This window comes from Drosophila guanche, unplaced genomic scaffold, assembly GCF_900245975.1.
Source record: "Drosophila guanche unplaced genomic scaffold, DGUA_6, whole genome shotgun sequence".
Taxonomy (NCBI): Eukaryota; Metazoa; Arthropoda; class Insecta; order Diptera; family Drosophilidae; genus Drosophila; species Drosophila guanche.
This window is the reverse complement of record NW_022995774.1, coordinates 37,048-57,916: the sequence shown is the minus strand read 5'-3', so window position 1 is coordinate 57,916 and position 20,869 is coordinate 37,048. Positions and strand designations below refer to the sequence as shown.

The following is a 20,869-nucleotide window of genomic DNA, read 5'->3' as shown; positions in this document are numbered from 1 at the left end:
TTTCTAGATTTAGTCGGCCAGTTTTTTTTCCAATCTGGAGTACTAGGCTTTTTGTTCGTCTTCTTATGCGTGCTCTTGTCGATATATCAGCTATCGAAATGAGCCAAAAGTAGTGGATCGGGCACGAGTTCAAAAGATCGTGCTTTTTTTCTATACATCAAAATCCAATTTGTGGGTTCAATGGTGGTTTGTGGATCAAGTGAAATGTAAAATTAAAAATGTAAATAAAAAACCACTGAGGCACAGATGTCCTACTGAGTACCGGGTATAAAAGTTGTGACGCGTAAGAAGCGTCTCACAAGTCCCTTCTCGATTTTTTGCGAATTTTACATGACATTTTACCTTTTTTCTTCATCTGTCATCTACATCTACATCACTTCTCAGGCCATCACGCCCTTTTAGCTCGCCCTCTCCCCTAGAGAGAGACAACCCACGAAGCAGAGTGTGGAATGATAGAATATGCAAAAAAACGGCTGGTCTAGAAGGGGGGAAACCATTGCATATTAATTTCTCCATTCTGGCTATAAGGCCAGACCTGCTGAATACCAAGCACCACAAAAACAAAATATTTATGGTAAACTTCATATAAAAAAAAATGAGCCAAAACTGTTTGGTCCGACTTTTTGATTCTTTAGTCCAGCATCGTTGACAAAATCCACAGATTCCTATCGATATATCGATATGAAGACCGTGTTTGGACTGAGAGAACTGGCTTGTAGGAGGTTACTTGTTACTAATTTCGCCATGAATGTGAGAATATGCAAAAATTAAAGAAAAAGCTGCTGGACGGGGTGGGCGCAGCCATGGTAGAATTACTAATAGGTAACGTCGTCAGCTGAGTGGAGGAGCACGTGCTTATTCACCACGCTCTCTCAGCTCTCAGAGAGGCAAGCGCTAGAGAGAGATAGCAAACGTTTATTAGTATTTTCACAATGATTTCACCATGAGCAGGTGTTCCTCGAATGAGAAGGCACTGACTTGAATCCTTCACCTATTAGTAATTCTACCATGTTCGGACCTGCTGGTCCTTCCCTACGGAATGGTGTTCTTATACCCGGTACTCGAAGAGTAAATAGGGGAATAACGGATGTACAGTTTAGTTAAATGAAATAGTAGTGCCGCGCCTCACAATTTTCACCACTATTTTTGAGACCCTTCCAGTCTTTCGAATTGAACAAGTTATACCTTTTTGGATAGCCAGAAATGTACACATTAGAACCCAGAATCCTGGACTGCTTGCATTCCATCTTCTTGTTCTGCATGACTTTAGAAAAATACCCAAGAAAACTGCTGTTCAATAAAATAGTAGTGCTTGGTGCAGAAATTAAAAAAAATATTACAAAACAATTCAAATCAATTTAAAAAAGTTACCATCAGTAAGGTTAATTTATATATTGAATATTTTGATGAAAGAAATTGTTAAATATATCGGTACTTTTGTTTTTGGAACGTAGCAGTTCTCATTGAACGGTCCAATATGGGGGACTTAAGAATTAGACTAAAAAATAAAATCAGGAGGTATAATGTAATTCAAAACTAATTCAAATGTACTCTTACTGTTATATTTAACCGTTTAAACTAAAAGAAGAACCCTCAAAATGATTTTTTATTCGAACAAATTGACTTTTAGTAGATGGTCGAAGATGGTTGAAGGCAAGACCAATTTCTTCAATATTCTCAAAAGATATGAAAACAATTTTATATCGCTCTGAAAGTGTTTTGACGACTGATTCCAAATTATTAAGTTGCAAGAAGTGCCCGGAAGCTACGCGTTTAAGAATAAAAGCCCATGGGTACACGACTCATGTTTTGAAAAATGTGGACATGAGGCTGGACAGCTGGACTGGGTCGTGTCACAGTCCGAAAAATACTTTTGACAGATAAGTGTAAAGTTGTTTTATATGGTAAGGACCACTCAAAATAATGCTTTTGGCGTTTACAAATATCTGATAACTGTCAAAATTCTTGGAAAAAAAACAACATTGGGCATGTTGGGTTGACCTTTATGAGCAACAGCCCATGTAAACTTTTACTTCCTAGCCTGGCACTGACGTATTTCATAAAGTGGTGTGTGCCAGCATACTTTTTAATAAAATACAATAATATTACTATTGAAAAATACCTCTCAAAAAGATCTTTCAACATGATAATGATCTGATACACGCAAGAAAGCACGCTATTAATGGAACTTTATCCGAAAATGCCGAAAAGGTTTTCCATGTCTAGCTCAGCCTCTAGACCAAAATATCAACGAAATCTTATTGTAGAATGTGAAATGTGTTTATTACGATTATAATTCCGTCAACCAGAGCACAGTTTTGCCAAGTGGTTTACAAATTATAGTCTCAGATCCTATTTAAGCTTGGGCAGTACCTTATTTACACATGCCAGGTGGGAGTGAAAAAACATGTGATTAACAGCTACAAAAATATAGAACATTAATTCCAGTTTCGTTGTTTATTTCGATTTTCTAAAAAAACATTCAAATTTCTACTCGGCTATTGATGCTGATCAAGAATATATATAATTTATGGGGTCGGAAACGTTTCCGTCTGTGCGTTACATACAACTGTTATTCGCACAAATACAATATATTCTATTTACTCTTCGAGTAAAGATGAAGTACTGAGGACCGGGTATAAAAGTTGTGACGCGCAAGTAGCGTCTCACACGTCTCTTCTCGTTGTTAAATCTATTGGAGAAAAATAAGAGGAAATTTGTAATTTTCTATATTTAGCTCTTTTAGTTGTGCTCTAATTTTAGTCTTTAATCTTTTAGTCTAACACCTATATTTCCTATCTTTCCTTCACCTATCTGCATGTTGAATTTGGTTGAATATAAGGAGGGATGCGTTTCGCTGGGATCCGTTCAGAGAACACCTCGGCTTAGTGTGCATTGATGGTGCATTTCAACGTCCCAGATCATATTAGAGCAATGACATGAACAAGAGCATCGTTCTAAAAACAACATCTAGCGGTTACAGAGGCGGATTTGAACTTGAAGATTGATTTTCCAGTGATGATATACTTTTTGATGGCCCTTCCGCCAGGAACCTATAACCTATAACTCTAAGTTAGTTTGTGCAACGGCTACTAACTCTAATTCATCATGCAATTTACATATGTTTCTGCTTTGAGACGACTTGAAATCATTCTTGTCATGTTCCCTATTGCCACCGATTAAAAATTGACTTTGAAACTTTTGTCGGGTCTACATATAAAAGTAGATGTGTATGAACTCGATAGTACATATGTATGTATATGTAGTTTAAAGTAAACCTGATTTTCTCACAACTCCCCTCGCTCAAACTACATACACATATTTGTATTTCTTGCACACCTATTTCCAATGAATATATACATTTTTATATGTTAGTAAAGTTGTGAATTTTATCATAAGCTTGCTCAGTTGACTTCGAATTTTCTTTGCGGATAGTGGATAGTCGTTAAAGAATCCTTATACATATATGTACATACATATATGAATGCCAGGTACATGCATACATATGTATATCCGAGCGAAATGGAAATTATTGTGTGTACATATTAACATCTGTATGTATGTACATATATACATACAACGTACTTGTTGACTCCTTTCGCAAGATAAAGCACACCGATTTAAGTGTTAGTCATAAGCAGATTATATATGACAGGCTAAAAATGCATTCCATCTTCTTTATTAACTGTAGATTATTAACATATTTATGTACACATGTAATTGTTAAAGTAAATAGTATGTTTTGCTTTTGTGCACATTTCCTTGCAACGTAGAAAAATTAAATCATTTTAAATGTTAATTTCAACTTACATAAAATACATACATATTTATATGTACATACATATATATGTAAATATATGTATTTCTTTATGTTTATATGCATATGTATGTAAGTAAATACGAAATAACGTCTATGAATTAGACAGTATGTATGTAGGTCCATATGTATGTATTTACATATGTATGCACATAAATACACATACATACGTTTTCGTTAGTTAATCTGAGTATGCACTTCAATCCTTTCAAATGATTGCGTATTGTTTCACCTGTGTTGGATTTTAAGTGGAGCTGTACGAATGGTCTTATTTAATGGAAATATGAAAATGGATATATTAAACTATATTTTGAGCGACAATTGGCATCCATGTGTCAATCCAAAAAAATTACACAAAAATTAATCTTTTTGGAACAAATCTGGCTCACTTAAAACTGCAACCAGCTGAAAATGTCACATCGGTTAGTAAACTTGAGTATCATGAAGCCTGTGCGGCAAAATTTGTAAAAAAAGAATAAGGAAGTTCAAAATTTCATCGAGGGAGCTAATGCAACCTGTACTGCTTGTGAAGGGGGTCAATATTAATTCATTGGGCAATAATACCTTGGGGGAAAGATTGTTTCTAGAGCTATTAGTCATCATAAAGACTAAATATAGCAAACAAAAATGAATTTTTCAAAATTTTTTCATAAACATATAGTAGGTATGTTGGTCTTTGATACAAAATTAACTTTTCCTGCTTACGTTGACAGTACGCCAAGTAATAGGTGTTCAAACAAGGGTGATGATGGTATGTGCTTACTGTAGATACATATGCACATATGTACATATGCATTAGCAGGTTGAGAAAATCCCGTTACATGTTCATTCCATCTTTTTGTTTTTGCATTCCCAGATAAGATGAGATAATAATCCACTGACTGAGCTGAACATGGTAAAACCGTCGATCTTTACAGATGAAACCCAATTCCTAGACAGCTTCTGATTGTTTCGGATCATTATCCTGTTGAAATATCCTTTTGAGAAGATTTTCTGTGATGTATTAAAAAGTACGCTGGCACACACGACTTCGTGAAATACGTCCTTGCCAGACTAGGAAGTAATACTTCTTATGGGCTGGGGTTCATAAGGCTAAACTCGAAATATTTAACAGAATTTTGTTAAATTGTTTGTGCTACATATCGACTTTCTATGAACTCCAAACATTATCTCTGTACTCCATGTTACCATATAAAACCACTTCACTCTTTTCATTCCACAGTCCACAGTTGTTTTTGAAAAATTTAGTAGTGCTCTCCTGTACTCTCTAACCCAATCGCGTGTCTAGCACTTCCTGAATTTAAGTAATGGGAAATTAGTTGTCAATGCACTCTCATATATTTCATAGAACGACTTAAAAATGGTTTTGGTCTTGCCATCAACCATCGACCACCTGAAAAAAATAAATTGTTCGAATACAAAAGCGATCCTCAGTTATTTAAATTTATATGTTTAATATATATATAATTGTGTTAAATAAAAAAGTGAGTGTATACAGATTAGGTTTTGATTTAATTACACCATCTGCCTTTTAGTCAAACTCTTTGGTACGCTTCCGGACAGAGCAATCATTTATTCTGCGTTCCAAAAATTCTTATCGAAAAGTACCGCTTTGTAAAATGTCTCGTCAAAATAGTAAACACCGAAGTTAAGATTAAGCATGGTATTTTAAGAGTACTAGAAGATTAAATAGGGTATATTGTATTTCTGGGAAAAGTTGCGACCCCATTAACTATATATATATTCTTGATCAGCATCAGTAGACGAGTCGATAGAGCCATGTCTGTCTGTCCGTCTGTCCGTCCTTATGAGGGCCTTGTACCCAGAGACCATAAGAACAAGGGCAACCAAGTTTTGCATCCAAACTTCTGTATGAGAGAATTGAATGAGAGATAAAAGAGCGTGTTGGAGTGAGAAGTGATGTAGATGTAGATGACAGATGTAGAAAAAAAAGAAAACATGTAAGATTTGAAAAAAACCACTAAGGTAAAGATGTACTACTGAGTACTGGGTATAAAAACGTCTCACACATCCCTTTACGTTTGCATTTGACTTTGATTAGTTTTTGAAGTATTTTTCCTTATTTAAACCGATTGCTATTTTATCATTGAACAGTTGATAATATTAAAACTTGTCTTATTGCTTACAGATTTATTTTATACGAAAGCGTAAAATAAGTTAATATAATATTCATACGTATCATACAGTACACATGTATGTATGTCACACAGTGCAGAAATCTGCCCCACCACTTAAAATCAGGATCGCTTTATTGATTTGTTAAGCGAACGTTTTCCATATGTTTAATAAAACACCGCTGTAATCGAGAACATAATGAACAGTAACACTTCAATGGATAATACATCTGATCAGGACTATTCAGAATTTCTCAACGAGTATTTACTGCAAGCCAATTCCCCTATCAACGAGCCGGAAGTGAATTACGAAGGTATGCATGTTTTTAATTTAATATGTTGTCATGTTATTACTATGTCCATCTCGTTATTGTCCATAGATGGTGAAATGGAGGCAGAATGGCTGGTTTCTGCCGGCTACCCGGAATTGACGAAGCCGTTTGAACAAGTAAGTTAATTATACCCTTAAGTAAGTTACTTCCAAATTGTTCTGATTGTTCAGAAGCACAAGAGTTTACGATATGTGCGATCTCTGAAACTATAGCAACTTAATTCTGAAGTCCCCAAAAAAGCGTTGCCGATAGCCCAGTACTCAGATGCGCTTCCATATATTTCGCTCTGTGCACAGTATGACCAAAGTGCAAAGCAGGAAGGATTTTGTTATTTCAGAGTGGATATAGAGCGCTCCTTTTTGCGTTTGTCTGTGAAGACAGCACGCAAAACTTTAAACCGAAATACATTGGTATTAGTACGAATCACTGTAACACATGTGTACGGAGCGGCCTATGCACAATAGACAGGGCCATGCCGCACCCTGATATAGAGCTTAATGGACCCCTTTTTATCGGTACTCGAAGAGTAAATAGGGTATATTGTATTTTTGCACAAAGTGGACATATGTAACGCAGAGAAGAAAACGTTTCCGACCCCATAAAGTATATATGTATGTATATTCTTGATCAGCATCAAGATCCGTCTTGTTTGTCGGCTAGTTCTCAGAGACTATAGAAGCTAGAAGCTGTGATATCACATTGAAACGCGTCACAACTTTTATACCCTGTACTCAGTACTACAGCTGTATTAAATTATTTTCAAATTTTACATTTTTTCTTCATCTTTCATCTACATCTACAACGCTTTGTCGCTTTGATACGAGTAGTATAATTTTGTTGTCTTACCCACAACATAATGATTTGTTTTGAGTAAAACTTTACTACTTAAGCAATAATAATTATTTTTGAGCTTTGAGTTTAAAGTGGTTTTAGTTATAAATGATCAGTTGGGTATGGAAAAGCTTTCCGAAAGATGGCTGCAGCGTTTGCTCACAATCGATCACGAACGAAATCGTGTGACAACTTCGAAGGATTGTTTGGTGTGGTTAAACCACAATAATGACATATTTCAGCACACCAGAAGCACACCGGCTCTTCAGCGCATAGCCAAAGTCTGCCAAGGTGGTTTTTTCAGCCAATAAAACCATACAGCTAGTTTTGTGGAAATTGGTAAAACAATCAATGGCGCATATTATGCACACTTTCTTGATATGTTTAATGAGAATTTCAAAAAGAAAGGACCACATTTGGACAAGAAACACAGAAACAAGAAACAAAAGTTTCAGTTTCGATGGCAAAAATCCATCCATTTCGATACAAAATAGTCCTTTAAATACCATATTCCGTGGATTTAGTTACTATTTCGCGTTTCCAAACCTGAATAAATATCGCTATTGACTCATCTCGCGAAAAATCTCTATTTCTCTATAAATTAAATTTTTTAAAGGAAAAACAAGTCTGGAGAAATGCCAAGAAACGTATACAGAGCAAAATAGATATTATGTTGACAAATAAGAACATGAATTAAATTTTCAAATGGACTTCAGAAAGACTTTTAAAACTGGGTAAACGCCGATGAGCAGGTGGTGTCTAAATTTCAGGTAGTTGCACGTTTCCAGATGCGTTAACCATTTCTCCGTTCGAATTGTCTTTGCTCATTTTGTATCTCTTGTGATAGAGATTCGGCAATTTTATTGTATCATCTCGATCGTATGCCCTTTGTTTGGCATTAATATACTTTTTGTGTGTTAAATATTTGATTGCGACTTTAATTTTCTGATTCCTGAATATTAAGATTTTTACGGAGTACCCTTATTTTCGTGTGCACTTGCAGTCTTCTGATTCATAAGAGTTTCGCGTTGTTGTTAAAAAGTATGTTAAATGTTAGCTTCGTTTGGCATTAATGTACTTTTTTTGTGTTAAATATTTGATTGCGACTTTAATTTTCTGATTCCTGAATATTACGATTTTTACGGAGTACCCTTATTTTCGTGTGCACTTTCAAAGTCTTCTGATTCATAAGAGTTTCGCGTTGTTGTTAAAAAGTATGTTAAATGTTAGCTCGATACGAAATGTTAAATGTTAAATGTTAATAATGTAAAAATGGAATTTTTTTTGTATTCATTCGATTATTCCTTCAATCTAGTCTTTTCTTGCTTTATAATTTTGTACAATTTTGAGTGCGGGCCGTATTTGGGAGTGAGCGCCCAACGCGCGCGGTACTGGCTCCTACTCCGTCACCTGCTTACGCCTTCTCTCCAAAACTCTCAGAGTTCGCAAAACGCTAGAGGCAAACTCTGCTGCAGCTTCCCATGCCCTTGGCTCGGCCAAGAGAACCTGGCACCTACTACTGCCTCCACGCGGTGACGCTTATGGTCAAACCGGTGGCATTCGAAGAGGACGTGCTGTGCGTCCTCCACTATGCCGGTGCCGCACTCTGGGCACCAGTCCTCCGCCTCGTGGCTGAAGCGCTTGAGGTAGCTGCGAAAGCAGCCCTGACCACTAAGCGCTTGGGTAAGGTAAAAATCTACCTGGCCGTGCTTCCTCTCGATCCAGGCTTGCCGTTTCGGTATGAGGGAATAAGTCCAGCGCCCTTTAGGTGAACTGTCCCACTGGGTTTGCCATCTGCTGATGCTGTTCCTCCTTGCGGTAGCCTTCAGCTCGGCTTTTGTCGCCTCGCTTCCGCCTTGCACGGCGGTGTGGGTCTCTTGTCTCTCCCTTACCAGCTCCCTGAGCTCCTTGAGCTCCCTATTACAAGTTAAAATACAACGAGAAGGGACGTGTGAGACGTTTTTACGCGTCACAACTTTTATACCCGGCACTCAGTACTACATCTGCACCTTATCAGAATCATGTTTTTTTTTATTTAACCTTAAAAAAAAACGACGACAATAATTCATCATCATCATCCCATTAGTTTCTAGCTTAGAAACGCAGCTTCTGGAAGAACCACTTGTTCTTTCCCTCCTTGTAGATGGACTCGAACTTGACGCGGGTCTGGAAGCGGTGTGTCTTGCGCTTGACGGGATCCTTCAGGTCCTTGGGCGACAGTTTCTCGAAGCTGATGTCATGCGCCGTGTAGCGGGTGGGCATCAGATGGTTGTAGTTCAAGCTCCTCAGGAAAGGCTTTATCTTGGACTTCTTCTTCAACTTGTTCTTGCCCATCTTCTTGGTCACCTTGCGGGGGTACCTGTCGATACCGGCGACCAGAGCATGACCAAAGGGTTTCTCCGGGGTGCCATCGTCGGAGGTCTTGACGATGATGGCCTTGCGGCCAGCGTAACGCCCGCTAAGGACGATTACGATCTTGCCCTGCTTCATGATTTTCCTCATTTTGGCGGAGGTCTGTTCAGCGACCGGAAAAGAATGTACATGTACAATGTACAAAGAATGTACCTTAGAGGTGTTTTTTCAAATTTTAAATTTTTTCTTCATCTCTCATCTACATCTACCTCATCTACCTTTAGCTCGTCGCCCTTCCCTAGACCCACACACTGCAGACTCGAGGCAGAGGCAGCGACCGCACACAAAAAAAAAACGAGAAGGGACGTGTGAGACGCTTCTTACGCGTCACAACTTTTATACCCGGCACTTAGTACTACATCTGCACCTTAGCGGTGTTTTGTCAAATTTTAAATATTTTCTTCATCTGTCATCTACATCCACAACACTTCTCACACCAACACGCTCCGTTAGCTCGCCGCCCTTCCCACACACTGCAGACTCGCGGCAGAGGCAGAGGCCGAGTGAAGCAGGAGCAGAAGCAGAGTGTGAATGAGAGAATGTGAAAAGAACAACAAAAGCTGCGGGACAGGGTGGGTTTAGCCACTGCATATTAATTTCTTCATTCTGGCTATAATAATGATCCAATCGGATCATGATAGGTGATCTGATAGATATGGCCATTCCCTACGGAATGGCGTTTTTAGTTTTCTTTTATCTTCAAAATTGTAGATTTGGGAGGTTTTCGCCCTTTTGCGGGGGCGGAAGGGGGCGTGGCTAATTTTTGAAATACACTGGTTTCAGTGTGAGCATATAGCAGCCTGGATGCAAAATTTGGTGGCTCTAGCTCTTATAGTCTCTGAGAACTAGCCGACAAACAAGACGGACAGACAGACATGGCTCTATCGACTCGGCTATTGATGCTGATGCTGGGTGGTTTAAAAGTCGGAAGAGGCACCGGTAAGGGGAGGGCAGAGGCAGGGGCCGAGTGAAGCAGAATCAGTGTGAATAAGAGAATGTAAAAAGAACAACAAAAGCTGCGGGACGGTGGGTTTAGCCACCGAAATTTCTTCATTCTGGCTATAATAATTATCCGATCGGATCCCAATTTGGTGATCTGATAGATATGGCCATTCCCTAAGGAATGTTAGTTTTCTTTTATCTTCAAAACTGTAGATTTGGGAGGTTTTTGCCCTTTTGCGGGGGCGGAAGGGGACGTGGCTCTTTTTTGAAATACACTGGTTTCAGTGTGAGCATATAGCAGTCTGGATGCAACATTTAGTGGCTCTAGCTCTTATAGTCTTTGAGAACTAGCCGACAAACAAGACGGACAGACGGACAGACAGACATGGCTCTATCGAATCGTCAATTGATGCTGATCAAGAATAGGGTACATTGTATTTGTGGGGAAAAGTGGATGTATCTAACGCACCGAAGGAAAAGTTTCCGACCCCACACAGTATATATATTCTTGATCAGCATCAATAGCCGAGTAGATAGAGCCATGTCTGTTTGTCCGTCAGTCCCTACTGTAAAATGTAAAATGTAATATTTCAAAAAATCACCAATCACGTCAACAAGACGGACGGACGGACTATATCGACTCGGATATTGATGCTGCAATTGGATGACTGGGATCCAATTGGACCCTTATTATAGCCAGAATGAAGAAATTAATTTGCAGTGGCTAAACCCACCCCTTCCCGCAGCTTTTGTTGTTTTTTTACATTATCTCATTCACACTCGGCTTCTGCAGTGTGCGGCCTCTGTCTCTGCCGCGCCTCTGCCTCTTCCGCGACTCTGCAGTGTGTGGCTCTAGGGAAGGGGCGCGAGCTAAGGAGCGTGTTGGTGTAAAATTTGAAAAAAAAAGTTCATGTACAGTTGTTCTACTGAGTACCGTGTATAAACGCTGTGACGCTTAAGAAGCGTCTCACACGTCCCTTCTCGTTTTTTTTTCTAGTTGTGGCATTTGTAAAAATAATTGATAAAGATAGTTGGTTTATTATTTTGTTACTTACTATTATGATAATACAGGGGCTCGAACTACGCACTACTGAACTTGAGCATATACTCGCTACACTTTCAAAACCACATGCTGACGTCATTAAACAACGGGTTCGGGCTTTGAATCAAACAGTACGCGGGCGCACCAAAAATCGATCTAAGCGAAAGCCTGATATTCGAGATGTATTTCGGGACTTTGATGTAAGTATTATTTAAAATTTAAAATTAAAATTAAAATTAAATTTAATTACAATTGCAAAATTTGAAAAGGAGTCTAGTACGGGAACACGCTCTCGAAGTGCAACACCGGACTCACTGGATTCCATACAAGGCGAGGAAGTTTGGAGCAACACTTCTATGTAAGTTAATTGATGGAATCAATTTTACATTCAATTTTATGGACATTTTTCTTAGTCCCAGTTTTGCAAGTGTTCTTGAAAACAACAGTGGCATTGACATTGTGCAACCATATGTAGCAAAACACTTAAGGCAGAAGCTACGACGGACACCAAGTGCTCCGCTTAAAAGTTCCACATCTATGGATATATTCCGCGGATCGCACGTACGCTGTGACATACCTATGCATTCGGCAGACGGCGTTGAGTTACTTGGGTACTCGCGGATTGGCACTATGCACTTACCACGAAATCGATCCGGCTCTGATCCATCTTGCTCGGTTGGGTAAGTTGTTGTTAAAGCTTTAATTTGGTATAACTAATTCCTTACACCTCGTGACTTTTTTTAAGGCGCTCTCGGGGTCAGCTCCTGAGGGACTCGCAAAGCGAACACACATCTTCCGGAGATTCAAGCGACGAGTGTCCCATGAATAGGAATACCTCTTCATCAAAAATAATGGACCTGGTTCAGGCAAAATCTCTGAGTGTCCAAAATTTACCACTGTCCCGGGAAGGTTTAAGCTTCGAAAGTATTTGTCGCGATACTTCTAGTATAGTTGGAGAAGAAGCATTAGACATTTATGATGTTGATTTAAATTGTTGCTCGGATATCGATTCGATTAGTGAGACCGATCTGAAACGTCTTCAACCTATTTTTTGGTTAGAGTTGGCCACAATATTCGATCGCAACCAGGTGTCCTTAGATAAACGAAAGCCATTTAAACGTCGTCGTAAGGAGGAGGGTAGTCTTTTTGGAGTATCCCTGAATGCTCTTATACGTCGTGATCAGCAAGTTACTGGTCAGGATTCGACATTAGTTCCACTGTTTTTAGAAAGCTTGCTTGCCGAACTGATAAGGCGTGGCTCCAGGGAAGAGGGTATACTACGAATAGCTGGACACAAAAATAAGGTGATTCTGGAGATTATTTTTACGTTATAAAAACTATATTTACACATACTATCTCAATATTACAGACTGAAATACTTTACAACGAATTAGAATCAAGCTTTTATCAAAAGCCAGGAAAGTTTTCGCAACTTCTTGGCACTGCTACAGTTCATGAACTCAGCGCTCTGCTTAAGCGTTGGCTGCGTGAGCTCCCTCAGCCGTTGCTTACCAATGAGCTTATTCAGCTATTTTATCAATGTCACAAACTTCCATCGATGGATCAAAAGAGAGCCTTATCGATTGTGTGTCAGCTGCTACCACATGAAAACCGTAACACCCTTCGTTCGCTCCTACGCTTTTTAAATTGTATAACTGAACTAAAAGATACAAACAAAATGAATCTACACAACGTATCCACGATTATCGCTCCATCTTTCTTTCCGCCACGATTCATACATCCGATAGACAAAAACAGTATTGAAGAGCAAGTGAAGATGGCAGCACAGTGTAGTCGATTGACTAACGTTTTAATATTGCATGCAGAAAAGCTGTTTCAGGTAGCGAATAATCTAATTATGGAATCCAAGTCCAAGAAGGCACGATTGGTATGAATTGTTTGATAGTTTTAAATGATCAACTAATTTGAATAATTTATTCCTCAGGGAAAAAAAGGAATGTCGCGACGATTGAAACCGGCTGTGTCATTGTTACATCGAAGGTCACCAAACGCGTTACTTATGGATAATCACATAAAAGACAATAGCGGCGACAACAAAGTTGAATCAAGTGTTCTTGGCGAAAAGTCCAGGACTACAAATCAGCTTCATCGTTTTGTTGTCTAAGATAAAAAATCTGGTTTTAATGGGTGCGGTATTTGTTGAATGCATTTAATTATTTTTATATGTACATACATATACATACTAATGTAAGTTTTGAATTAAAATAAGCTGCACACAAATTTATTTAAGCTTTCAATAAAATTAAAAGGAGCTAACAATATTACTTGGGAGAATATTAAAATGTTTTTAGAAACCATTAAATGTACAATATCCGGATTTTCACACAAAATGGTTTTACATATGGGAAAATCATTTGTGTCCTAACAGTCATAACTTTAATAAAAAATGAGAATTATTGTTTTTGGAATTTGTGGTGTGATGTAAATAAAGTCTTATTATATGGGTTTTGCCTAGAATAACCATTTTTAATAAAATGTTTGCTATATATATTATTTTCTATTCACTAGCCCTTCGTGGATGAGAAATAAGTAATTAAAAAAATAGGGTATATTGTATTTCTGCGCAAAAGCTGGTGTATGTGACACACGAACTTTTCAACAAACTGTTCCTGTTTCCGGCCCTTGATGTAAATCCATACATATATTCTTGATCAGCAACAATAGCAAAGACTATTTCCACCGGTCTATTCGCCTTGTTTGTCGGCTAATTCTCAGAGACTTGGCAACCAAATTTTATGATATCACACTGATACAAGTGTATCTAAAACGAGAAGGGACGTATGAGACGCTTCTTACGCGTCACAACTTTTATACCCGGCACTCAGTACTACATCTGCACCTTAGCGGTGTTTCGTCAAATTTTACCGTTTTTCTTCATTTGTCATCTACATCTACAACACTTCTCACGCCAACACGCTCTTCGTTAGCTCTCCCCCTTCCCTAGACCCACACACTGCAGACTCGCGGCAGAGGCAGAGGCAGCGCCCGCACACAAAAAAAAACGGGACGGGTGGGTTAAAAGTTGGAATAGGCAGAGGGGCGGCAGAGAGAATGTGAAAAGAACAACAAAAGCTGAGGGACGGTAGGTTTAGCCACTGCAAATTAATTTCTTCATTCTGGCTATAATAATAATCCAATCGGATCCCAATTTTGTGATCTATGATATATATGATAGATATGTCCATTCCCTACGGAATGGCGTTTTTTGGTTTTGTTTTATCTTCAAAATTGTGGGCGGGGCTAATTTTTGAAATACACTGGTTTCAGTGTGAGCATAGCAGTCTGGATGCAAAAATTGGTGGCTCTCGCTCTTATAGTCTCTGAGAACTAGCCGAGAAACAAGACGGACAGACAGGACATGGCTCAATAGACTCGGCTATTGATGCTGATCAAGAATATATACACTCTATTGGGTCGGATACGTTTCCTTCTGTGCGTTACATACAACCGTTATTCCCCACAAATGCAATATACCCTATTTACTCTTCGAGTACCGGGTATAAAAAGAAAGATCGTGGAATATTAGTGGATGGATAATTTTCAACAAAAAACATCAAATATATTGGTAAGTTGGATACAGGGACGCGGACAGCACTGTCTATCGGAAGAAGAATGAGTTTTGCTACTGGCCGCTTAATGGTACCGCGCACAGTTAAAACGTCGACCACGCGGACCATGCCATCCACCCCTGGATACGTTCGCTCAATTCTTCCTAGGCGCCATTCATTGAGGGGTAGGTTGTCTTCCTTGATGATAACCATGTCGCCTGTCGGAAGATTTCTTGTTGGGAGTTGCCACTTATTCCTTTTGTGTAACTCTTTGAGGTATTCGTCCTTCGAACGGAGGCAAAACTGCTGGTTCTAAGACTTCAGACGCTGCCATCTATTGATGATTGACCCTGCGTCCTCTTTTATTTCTGGCTCTGCAATAGAAATCAGCGGACCGCCAATAAGAAAGTGGTCTGGACTGAGGGTTAGAAGGTCAGTCGGATCTTCTGACATGGGAGAAATCGCTTCTATCTTTGAGAGGAGGGTCGACAACTCTTCAAAAGTTTACTTCGATGTCGACGTGGACTTGTAGAAAAGCGTCTTGAAACTTTTCCCTCCCGCTTCCCACAAGCCACCCATGTGAGGATATGAGGAAACAAAGCAATCTTTTGTGGCTACTAAAAAGTCATCGGACAGGGCTTTTTCTGAGAACATTTGCTGAGGACAACTAAGCCTTCTCTCAAACTGAAAAAACGTGGCCAGAAACCTTTCGGTTGTGAGATCTAAGGTTGCTTCTAGATGAATCGCCTTCGTACTGAAGCACACAAAGACACAAACATATCCCTTGGTTATACGGCACACTTGACCAGTGTATGGCTTTAGTTAGAATGGTCCCGCAAAGTAAACACCCGTTCGAATAAATGGACGAGAGAACGTGGTCCTCTCCTTGGGCAAGTCCCCCATAAGTTGGGTTTGCAATTTTTGTCGACAAATCGCGCATACTCGGCAGGAATTAAGAGTCGTTTTCACTAAGGTCTGCAGTTTCGGGACCCACAATTTGGATCGGACAAGACGCATAACAAGTTGGTTCACACCGTACAAGGAGTTGCGATGAGTAAACCAACGAGGAGACGCGTGAGTACTCTGGAATAAGGGACATAACTCAAAGACTTGGATGTTCGCACTCGACCGCATGATTTTTTGCACGCAAGCACCGTTTTGGTCGATACAGTGGTTAAGGTTACTGATAATGCTGCACGCTGGAAGTTACTGCTTGTCTAGCACGCGATGGAATTATTTTGCATACTCAGACAGATGAGTACAGATGACCATACGCTCTTGGGTCTCGGAGAGCTCGTTGCTACCGAGCTGGACTGGAAATTTAGTATCTGGCTTCTGACACCGCTTTATAAAACGAAAGACAAAGGATAGGACCCTCATGGCCTTTTAAAATTCTGAAAGGCGATCGATGACAATAAGTTCCAGTTCCAGCTTGAACAAGTTGCACTCACCGTGTGTTGCTCCAATTCCGTCTCGTGCGGAGGTTCAGCTGGAATGGGCCATTGGTCTTGGTTGAGTTGCAACCATTCTGCCTCGGGCCACTATAGATCGCTGCTCGCCAAATTTTGGGATGAAACCCCCTCTGCTAGATAAATCCGCTGGGTTGTGCACCGATCTTACGTAAGACCACGTTCTCTGGATGACTGACTGTGTGATTCTAGTCACTCTGTTGGCCACAAAAGTTGTCCATCTACATGGAGCTTTGTTTGGCACAATTCTGGAGTTTGTCCAATAAAAGCATTCGTAGCTATCAAGGGACAGTTAAGGAAGAAGAGACGACGACAACTCAGCGAGAAGAACGGCCCCAGACAATTTCAAGCGTGGTAAAGACACGGTCTTCACTCGTATGCGAATTGGTGAAGATCACGATAGCTAAGGAGGAAGGAACCTCTTGTGACTAGGTCTTTTGACAGAGAGTCATCCCACCCGAGCTCTTTAAGCCAGATTTCCTGCATAAAGACTTTTGCTCGTACTATGAAGGGAGCCAGCCATCCTGCTGGATCGAATAATTTTGATACTTGGGATAGAACTTATCTTTTTGTGTAAAAGGAGCTTATGGCTACCCCGGATGTCCGAAAAAGAATTAATCACTATCCGCTTGCCACCGTATACCTAAGATCTTCGCGGAACTATAGTTCTGCATTTCAAGGATATCGGCACGCAGGAATGTCCTGGAGGACCGGCTTTGCATTAGAAGTCCACTTCCTCAGCGGAAAACACGCACTGTCAAGTGCAGCGCGAAGCTCCTTTATATATGCGATTGCACCTTTTATTGTGTGTGCACCCGCAAGTACATCGTCGACATACATCGAATTGGATATGATGTCGCTTGCCAATGGGAATATCTTTAGGACATCTTGCACAAGTTCCTTCAGCACGCGAATGGCCAAGAAAAGAGCGCAGTTTACCACAAACGTAACAATGGTAAGCTCATAATCACAAAGCTCGCCATTTACATTCCTGGAAAGGATTCGTTGGAATCTTGTTTGCGAGAGATCGGGGGTAATTTGCCGATACATTTTTGTGATGTCAGCACCAAAAGCATATCGTAAGAACCGCCATTTCAGTATCTGAATGGTTAGATTGCATCGGAGAACAGGTCCTGGATGGAGAGTATCTTTTAAACTCTTCGAGGACTTACTGGAGGCGTTAAAGACTACCCGTAATTTTGTGCTGTCCGGCTTTTGGACAGCGTGATGGGGCAGATAGAAGTTATCGGGATCGTTGCTTGGTGGCACTTTGCGCATATGACCTAAGTCTAGGTACTCCTGGAGGACACGATCATACTGCTCTTTCAACAATACGTTTCGTCTCAACCGACTTTCGCTTTTCAGGAACTGAGCTAGCGCGATTGATCTTGTATGCACTAAGTTTACGCATTCAGGCTTCCGAAAAGACAATGACACTTGCATCTGTACGGGCGGTTCGAACAAAATTGTCCTCGCAGAGGGACTCCGAAGAATCTTAAACCCGACTGCCTGGAAGATCCTCCAACTCCCAAAACTTCGTTAGAAGGTTTTCTAAACGCTGTTCTGCGCTAATCCTTGTAGCAAATGAGGAAATTGAGGTGCGAGTTGACTAGTTTACTGGTCCGGTAAGGATCCATCCAAAAATGGTCTCATGCATAGGTTTTGAGGCTTATTTAACATTTGGCGTACCGGGTGGTTTTCTTTCGAGCAAAGACTGCAGGGGTGAATCTTGACAGAGTTTGGCGGATGTCACAGCTGACCTTTGCCTCAAAAGAATTCACTTTTTTCCAGCCCTTTTCCATTTTTTCGGGCATGGAAAGCGCTTGCATGTAAGCATTCGCGTTATCCATTGCTTCGAGAGATAAATATAGCTCACTCAGGAATTTGTTCATGGAGCTCCACGACGGTATCTCGCTCTTGCTGCGAGATTCATTTTGGATAGGTGAGAAACCAAATAGCATTCTTAGTTGACTGTTGACCAGAGTTCTCTTGTTCTCGAAACGTTCTTTTAGGGCGGAACTGAATCCCGCCTTCGTCAGCGGAGCTTTTTCCACATTGACCTTGGCTCACCGCGAGTTTTGAGGCAGAGGTGATATAACATTTCCACTTGAGTCAGCCTTGGTTTACTTACATAGATTGCGGAAAATAGATCGCTGAAAGTGGGCCACTTTAAATAATCGCCGTGGAAGACCTCGATTTCAATTGGGGGCAGATGACTGTGGCCGCCTTGCAGAGACCTAGGGGTGGATAACGGGGGAAGCCGAAGCGCTCTCGATTTGCTCCTGAAGGCTTGTAGCGCACCTCTCATAAACTGAGTAGCAATGCTCATATTTGGTTTGCATGGATTGCATCGCGTCACCATCGGGTTCAGTTTCACTGAGAGCATTAGTGCAGCGCTAGCACTCTAGCCGTACCTTTTCCCCCAAGGCCCTAGCTTCGTCTAGACGGATCTTAAGGGTTAACGTTGACACCACAAGCGAGGCTGGAGTAGCGAGCCTCGCCACGAAACTGCTGAGATGGCCTGATGCCGCGATAAAATCCGCGAATGCCATTCTCTTGACCTCCGCAAGTTTTTGACCCAGGGTGCGAAGGATCTTTTCTAAAGGAGGACTATGGAGTTTTAGGATGTGGTCGCGTGATTGGACATAATAAGCTATCAGCTCTGCGGATGAAAGGAGAACGGAGCGATAATTTGAAAAATAAAAGAGAGATTCGCTAGCCCCCAAAACAATTATCTCTCTTTTGTATGTACCAAAATCTTGACCGATGAAATGGCACACGTGTCGTTCTAGTGATAGGTTTTTGGAGTGTCAACAAACAGTAATTGTCAGCAAGGTTTTTGTTAAGCCCTCTTTGATTTATTATTATAATACCTCCCGGAACAGTGGCGTGGAAAGTTCAAAGGGCTTCACTATTAGCAACAAAAAGTAGGCAGGCAAACAAAAAAATGTATATATTTGGAAATATTCCAAGTTCCGAAATTATTAATTGCAAATTAATTTGCTTATATTTGTTTTTTGCACATTCTCTCATTCACAGTCTGCTTCGCGCAGTGTGACACGTCCATGAAGAAACTATAAGAAGGCCTCGTCGGTGGCAGAGTTACTCGCTGGTTCTGCCTATTTTCAGTGCTCGTTTGCTTGTCGGACGGTTGGTTGGTTAGTGACACATTTTTTTTTTTAATTTTTTCAAAATGTTTATTTTTCAAAATACAGCTACTATCATGAAACAAACTATTAAAAATTAAATTATAAAACAATTATTATGTTTTTTCACATTGCCTTCAAATGATTAATCAGCAGACTCCATTGTCGTTGCCCTCACACTTACAGCGAGAGCCTTTTCACTCGCACGTTTGCCTAATTTTTGCCGACGAGACCTCCTTATATAGTTTGTTCATGTCTAGGGGAGGGTGGCGAGCTAAAGGAGTGTGTTGGTGTGAGTAGTGTTGTTGATGTAGATGATAGATGAAGAAAAAATAGAAAATTTGACAAAACACCGCTAAGGTGCAGAAGTAGTAATGAGTGCCGGGCATAAAACTTGTGACGCGTAAGAAGCGTCTCACACGTCCCTTCTCGTTCATACAGCAGTGTCGAGCCCATGAAGAAACTATAAGGAGGCCTCGTCGGTGGCAGAGATACTCGCTGGTTCTGCCTATGGTCAGTGCTCGTTTGCTTGTCGACGCGGAAGGTTGGTTGCGAACGAAATTTGTTTTCAAATGTTTTCAAAATATTTATTTTTTCAAAACACTGACTTCTATCATGAAGCAAACTATTAAAAATCAAATTATGTAACAATTATTATGTTTTTTCCTCATTGCTTTCAAATGGTTAATCAGCACACTCCATTGTCGTTGCCCTCACACTTGCAGCGAGAGCCCATTCACTCGCACTTTTCACTCGCCCCTTCTGCTTAGTGTTGCCGACGAGACCTCCTTATAGTTTCTTCATGGTGGAGACAAAATTTGTTGACTCCAGCTCTTATAGTCTCTGAGAACTAGCCGACAAACAAGACGGACAGACTGACTGACGGACAGACAGACGGAAAGACCCCACAAAGTATATATATTCCTGATCAGCACCAATAGCCGAGTCGATATAGCCATGTCTGTCTGTCCGTCCGTCTGTCCGAGTGAACGACCTTATGAGCGCCTAGTACTCAGAGACCATAAGGCTACCAAGTTTGGCATACAGACTTCTGTATGCCCACACTGTTACAAGTATATTTCGAAATTGAGCCCCGCCCCCGCTAATCGAGAAAAATCTGCGGTATTCACAATTTTAAACATACGAGAAAACTAAAAATCGCCGTTCCGTAGGG

The 20,869-nt window shown here is 40.4% G+C and overlaps 2 protein-coding genes across 3 annotated transcripts; one reads left to right on the top strand and one right to left on the bottom strand.

The window, feature by feature from the left end:
- Positions 1-3,300: 3,300 nt before the first annotated feature.
- Positions 3,301-13,921, top strand: LOC117591338 (rho GTPase-activating protein conundrum). Of its 2 annotated transcripts, none has more exons than XM_034284563.1 (9): positions 3,301-3,491; positions 5,967-6,266; positions 6,333-6,400; positions 11,541-11,711; positions 11,784-11,869; positions 11,925-12,191; positions 12,257-12,815; positions 12,881-13,399; positions 13,457-13,921. In XM_034284563.1, the coding sequence occupies exons 2-9, from the start codon at positions 6,152-6,154 to the stop codon at positions 13,634-13,636; spliced, it is 1,965 nt and encodes a 654-aa protein (XP_034140454.1). In that variant the 5' UTR covers positions 3,301-3,491; positions 5,967-6,151; the 3' UTR covers positions 13,637-13,921. The 2 variants fall into 2 exon arrangements, with proteins under 2 accessions (XP_034140454.1, XP_034140453.1); XM_034284562.1 differs by having other exon boundaries at positions 3,303-3,491; positions 11,781-11,869; positions 13,457-13,917.
- On the bottom strand, positions 9,178-9,658 carry LOC117591339 (60S ribosomal protein L27-like). The gene has a single exon (XM_034284564.1). The coding sequence runs from the start codon at positions 9,615-9,617 to the stop codon at positions 9,210-9,212; it is 408 nt and encodes a 135-aa protein (XP_034140455.1). The 5' UTR covers positions 9,618-9,658; the 3' UTR covers positions 9,178-9,209.
- Positions 13,922-20,869: the final 6,948 nt, after the last annotated feature.

Coding starts and splice junctions, on each gene's coding strand:
- LOC117591338 (XM_034284562.1), top strand. CDS start 6,152: ATGAACAGTAACACTTCAATGGATAATACATCTGATCAGGACTATTCA. Junction 12,192..12,256: donor GATCCATCTTGCTCGGTTGG/GTAAGTTGTTGT, acceptor ACTTTTTTTAAG/GCGCTCTCGGGGTCAGCTCC. Junction 13,400..13,456: donor AGTCCAAGAAGGCACGATTG/GTATGAATTGTT, acceptor TTTATTCCTCAG/GGAAAAAAAGGAATGTCGCG.
- LOC117591339 (XM_034284564.1), bottom strand. CDS start 9,617: ATGAGGAAAATCATGAAGCAGGGCAAGATCGTAATCGTCCTTAGCGGG.